The sequence below is a fragment of the Lepisosteus oculatus genome, chromosome 8 (assembly GCF_040954835.1).
Source record: "Lepisosteus oculatus isolate fLepOcu1 chromosome 8, fLepOcu1.hap2, whole genome shotgun sequence".
In the NCBI taxonomy this organism is placed as follows: Eukaryota; Metazoa; Chordata; class Actinopteri; order Semionotiformes; family Lepisosteidae; genus Lepisosteus; species Lepisosteus oculatus.
Window position 1 is genome coordinate 21,370,809 of NC_090703.1, and position 6,122 is coordinate 21,376,930.

The following is a 6,122-nucleotide window of genomic DNA, read 5'->3' on the forward strand; positions in this document are numbered from 1 at the left end:
TCAGGGCCCGGACCCGGACCGTGCAGTGTGGTCCGTCGGCCTTCTTAAGATGTTTAGGAGATGGAGGCGCCCTTGGATTTGATTAGAAACTTGCATAATTTCTTAACTTGACCCCATTATCTTAAAAAAAAAAACGGCCAGGCCAAGACCAAAGCATGAAGGCTGCGAGGATCGGGGGACTCTCATTTTTGGTCACAGCGTAAAGTAGTAGATCAGTAACCTCTGTTTATCGTGATAACCTTTAATTATTTTCCAGTACTTTTTCAAATGATAAAACACATTGTCTCGCCAGTTTTGCTAAAGATACGGTTTTAGTGTTTACGCGTAAATTTGTAACCTGTAGGCTTAAATCTCGTGTTCTTATTTTCTGCATTTTCATCGTAAGGGAAGGCACTCGTTTGCGATTTACGCGCTGAACATTGTAAGCAGAGGAGCCTTAAGGCACAGCCTCGCCTTAACACCATCGTTTGCATTGTCATTGTCATCCAGAAAAGCAGTCGTAAGAAAATGAATCTGTGGCGGCTCCGAACATTAAAAAAACTATATCTAGACTGCAAATACATCCCAATCTTACTATCAACACGTTTTAAGAGCCCTCTCCTTTCCACCGGTATACAAGCTAAGAGAGAAATATTGGAAATCCCATCTGAAGTAGCCCTCGTCTCACCTTCGGAGCTGTGAGCGATGGGGATCATAATTAAAAAGGGTACAGTTACTTTGAAAATGTGTATGTGATACTTAAATTTAAATAAAATAAAAGATAAATTATATAACACAGACTGTGCTATCTACGTCCATGTGTTTAAGACGTATGAATCGGTTTTAAAACAGGCACACCCCTTCTCACAAATCCGACTGGAGTCTCAGTCCGTCGTCGCGATGAAATAGGAGCTCAGATGTAGGCTAAGTGATTGCAATTTACTTATTTAAAAGAACCACTTCAAATCAAAAGGGAGACATTTTGTAATGGTAGTTATCATATTATACAGTAAACGTAATTGTAGATATACAGTACATAAAGGGTATGAATAGGTGTGAGCTTATAGTATATATTTATTATTTTATCTGACCCATTTGTAGAAACCGCCTACTCAGATTTAGTTAAGTGGTCTGCCACCATAAAGACAGAAAAATATAATGACATCCTGTTACATTAACTGTAAAATAAACGCCGTAACTGCGGCCATATGAAAATTTGCATAAAGATTATACAAACATCCTAAGGAGCTCTATGACATATGAGCGTCGTAATAATGGTTGGTGACCTGACGTAACAGTGCTCCCTGAATTACGTGATCTGTATATACCCAAATACAGATATATCACATAGGGAGATGCAGTCAAACATTGCATTGCTATCGTCGTGGTGAACTATTTCTCCGCTGTTTGAGACTTGTTTGGTAAGTGTCATCAAATATGCTTGTCAATTTGTAGCGAAATCGATATACTGTATCATAATCCTTCAGCTATCTATAATGTAGTGAAATGGCTAATTAATATTGATAAATTCCCTTATTCACAGTGACTTTTGCTCAAACCCCAGTTGCATAATGGGTTAATTTTATATCAAAAACATTCATATCATAGATATAATACAAGCTTTGAAATGAAATAGTACATTTCCAGGTTTCAGTTAAACATTTTTAAAAAAGCTCATGACTTTAAGCATTCTGAACATTGAGAATGTTATTTGGGAAACAAATGTTTATTATAATGTTTATGTTTAGGATCTGTCTCCTACTGAGTCAGCATGCAGCATTCAACACCATTAGGTTTAATATTAAAAAGTTGTGTATTTCCTGAATTGTTTTTTTTATTCTTTTCTATTAGACCATACTAGACTGTGCAGGATATCATTTATTTGCCATTTTTGCCTTTTCCAGATACCTGGGAAACAAAGCTCATATCTCATTTGCCAATGGAGCCCAGTCCTAAGCCTGGTGCTCTGTCCCCCTCCCCGAAGGACACAGACTCGAATCGACCCGCACCCTTAAGGCGACAGGATCTGATCTCCACGTACTGCCCGCCTCCCAAGATACAGCTTCTGAAGGACACCTTCCAAGAGAAACTGATGCAGGAAAAGGAGAAAAAAATGATCGCCATGTACAATCAGCGGCAGGAGGCAGCTCTACAGAAGATGAGAAAATCTTTCCAATATGTCAAATACGCTGCGGAGAAGAAGACGGGGAACAGCTATCGCTTCCAAGCCCAACAGGGCCCCGAGAAGAACATTGTGGGGTATGATCGATCTTACCCCCTGAAGCCTATGGGTAACAGGAAAGTCTCCGGCCCTGGTGAGGTTCGGGCTGTGGACCGCCCGGAAGCACAGAGTGATTCCTTGTTTGCCCCCACCCCGCCTCAGGATGGTCATGAGAGGCCCTGCGAGAGGCCGGGCAGGAGGGGCTCAAGAGTACGCAAACCTAAGGACAGGACTGTCCTCCCCATGGTGGCGACCCCTCCAGGGCAATGCCCTTCTAATGCCAATGGGAAGGAGTACTTTGAGTTGCAAGAGAAGCTACGAAAAGTGGCCGAGGCAGAGGCCGCGCTGAAGGAGGAGCATCGCCGGAGGGAGGCCAGCCTGCAGGATGAGATGCGCCAGAAGGAGGCCATGATGAAGGATGAGATTCGCCAGAAGGAGGCCATGATGCAGGCGAAGCTCTTCAGAGCTCAGGAGGAGCTGAGGATGGTTCAGAGAGAGGTGGCCGGAAGGGAAAATAGAGGACTCCTGACCCGAAGGAAGACACTCCAGGCGAGGCAGAGCGAGCTTCGCCCCAGAGGACCATGGGCCAACCACCGCTCTAAGGCCGTGCCTCTTCTGACCTGCAGAATGGAGAAGCAAAAAGCCTTCACTCCAAGGAAAGCCCTTCCTTTCAGAGGAGACAACCTTGATTATGATTCTCCAATGGAAGATGGCGGATGCGCAGAATCGCACTTTCCCTCTGCGCTTTCCCATCAGGAGAGACGTCAAGTGAGCCCTTGCAGACGTGGGCTAGAAGACGTCCCCTGTGGAAGGAGAAAGTATCTCAAGAAAGCAAGGCTCTCTGAAAGCGACGTGTCAGCGGCACAGGCCGCGCAGGCCCACTTCAGAAATAACACCGCATGTCTGGATGAACAAATGTCATCCCCAAGTGTCAGCACATCAGGAGCCTCCCTCCTCCTCCTTGCAGATGAAAACTGATGTGAAGAAGAGCAAGAGAGTCGTGATCGTGGTTCACGACTCACATGTCACGATCGTTACTCCTCCTCTAAAGGGCGCTCCAGCCCTTCCTCGTTCTGTCCCTTTCCCCACACCTGTTTCTTATTCCAGCCCCTCTTTAGTTCCACCTTTAAAGCCAGAAGCAGGCGATTGCTGCGTCTGGCTCTGTTATGGTTTTAGTTTCCTGTTCCTGATTCCCTGTCCCGCCGGTCCCGACCCGGTTCTGGTTTTTAGTTATTTTGGATGAATACCCTGGTCTTGGACTTCGCTTCCCATTTTGGATTCCCCTTTTTGGATTTCTGCTTGGATTTTTTGCCCCGGACTCACTTCCCCTGGACACCTGCTCACCTCGGACACGTCCCCCTGTCTCCTGACCGACTCCTGCATGATATTTTTCCCTCTTGTTTCTTCACCTTTCGGATCGTGTCGTCCGCATAGACATACATGAAAGAACTGTTTCCTGACATCACGTCCTGCCTTTTTCTTTTTAGAAATATATTTAGCACAGTTCATCCGTATGATGATAAAAAAAATGTTACCTTGTTTTAATAAAATGATTTTTTTTTTGGTGGACTGGTGTTTGCGTAGCTGTAGTTATTTCAGTTTTTTTCCCTTGTGATAAATGTGTCGACCGTGAAAATAAATTTCAAGCTGTTCTTATCATTCATACACCTTGACCTCCTAAAAATAATTTTTCAACCTGGAACGTACAATTAGCAGGCAATAGAACAGGTCACATTGGCCTTGGAACCATCAAAAAGTAGTATTCACACATTCTCGGCATCAATTTTCCTTAAAAACAACTGAAAAAGCAAGGTAAAGAGTGATTGATTTTTTTAATGAAAGTTATTTGATTTAATGTATTTAATCTTCATAATATTTGAAATATGTTGGGATTAATGTGACTCAATATTATCTGCAGCTCTTACACTCCAGGCACCTGATAAAGTGGAACGCAGTGTCTTTGCCTTACATGGCGCTCAGCTCTTCCTCAATCCCAGCAGAAGCAGCAGCCTCCGGGTCCTGCCTCATGCACAGCTTAAAATGCAACACCGAGTAATATAACAAACAACAGGGAAAACCATTCATGATCAGACACATCCGTTGATTGCTGGCTCTCAGTAAAGGGACATTGCTGTCGTCCACGCACTAATCTGTTTTCTAAGTGCCTTATCCAATACAGTGTTGAGGCCAGTTTTCCCAGAAGCCAATTAAAGGGGAACACATTATAACTTGTAAAACCTCCAATTTACATCACAAAATAGACTACATTTCAAGGTTAAAGAATTACCATGTTCTGCGATTCAGAACGAGGCAGCAAAACTTCCTGTAATCTGATGTGGTCCTATGACATTGTAAAGGAGCAGGCTTGTGAATACATCTCGTTTAATCCAATGGAAATATTACTCTTAACTTTTTTACGTTTCTGCCAATAAATAATATTACATTGTTAACTCTGCATAAAGAACCTTGGAATGGAACGTTTCTTGCAGTGAAATGTTTGCTGCATAACCTATACCTTTTCTCTCCTACATCACATTGCATTAGTCATTACAGTGATTAGTGAGCAGGAAAGGCTGCATCACATCGCAATTTGTGTGGAACTTGAATGCGAATTTGTTACAACATGGCGTAACTTACAGTACTTTCACAAAGTTCATGATTTTGTGCTCAATTTTGAGTTTGTAAAGTTTTTCTATAATGTCAATGATTTTATTTTGTGACTGAAATTAAATAATTTTGTGTCTGCAAAATTGGGACTGTAGTTCCACCTTAACCTACTAGTACTGTATGTTTTTGGACTGTGGGAAGAAACTGGAGCACCTGGAAGAAATCCACACAAATGAAGGGAGAACATACAATTCCATCCAGACTGCACCCCAGGAATTGAACCCAGGACCCCAGCTCTGTGAACCACAGTGCCACCTCATTGCTATAGTCACTATAATTAATGTCAAAACTCAATGGCAAATGAGCAGCCTGGGATCCAAAAGGATCAAGACAAGGATCCAAACAAAGCACTCTCCCAAAGCTTGGCTTTGTACAGTATATCATACAGGGCTTGATGCAGAAGGCAGATAATCTAAGTCCATGCAATAATTGCTAAGGGAAAGTGACTTTGTGTTTTTGGAGGGAAGTCACTCAACAGGGAGCTGTGTTAGTGAAATGATTGTTCTGATGTACGGCTGATGTCCAAACACTGAAAACATGATTGTGTATGCAATCGCACTCCCGAGCTCCATTGGGTATGGTTAAAATAACTTTTTATAGTTCATCACATTCAAAGTGTGTGTACTTGATGAAAGTGTAACACGCATTTGGAGGAGTTATTCAGGATTTTCTTTCATTCAACTATTTCAAGACCCATTATTTTCAGATGTTGTAGTATACGTGAATAATGAAAGGCCTTCATATTACACAATGAAGGAATGACTTTGCAGGTGTGAAGAATAAAAGATTAATTCAGCTCACTTTGGGAAGTTTCACAATGGCCCTCCTTATAGAAATGTGGGTTTGATTAAAGGAGTGAAAAAAAAGCACTGAATAATATTTGCTTCTGTAAATGTAATCATCTCAAAATATGGTTGAAGAAATGAAATAAATTGTATAAGGTTAAACATAATCCAAAACGTATAAGGTCAATTTAAGTACAACCAGAATTCTAGTGTTTATGCAATGCATCTGTGGGTTGATATGAAATACGACTGTACTTAAACTAAACGAGGTTATCGAGAGCATATTCCGAGTACGGCTGTGGCCAGTTGTCCTGTGAACTGCGAGGACCGTATCTTATCTTGAACTGCCTGTGCAAATACCGTCCTCTGCTGGCAGAAGGAATAGATTACAACGGCACTGTATTGGCGATTAGTCCTATTGCTAGAATATTGAAACAACAAGGAGTCCGCGGAGTCAAGCAATGCTGAAT

At 42.2% G+C, this 6,122-nt stretch overlaps 1 protein-coding gene across 1 annotated transcript; it reads left to right on the forward strand.

Annotated features, from left to right (window-relative positions):
- Positions 1–1,317: 1,317 nt before the first annotated feature.
- Positions 1,318–3,762, forward strand: LOC138240971 (uncharacterized). The gene is made up of 2 exons (XM_069192947.1): positions 1,318–1,400; positions 1,884–3,762. The coding sequence occupies exon 2, from the start codon at positions 1,919–1,921 to the stop codon at positions 3,176–3,178; it is 1,260 nt and encodes a 419-aa protein (XP_069049048.1). The 5' UTR covers positions 1,318–1,400; positions 1,884–1,918; the 3' UTR covers positions 3,179–3,762.
- The last annotated feature ends 2,360 nt before the right edge of the window (positions 3,763–6,122 follow it).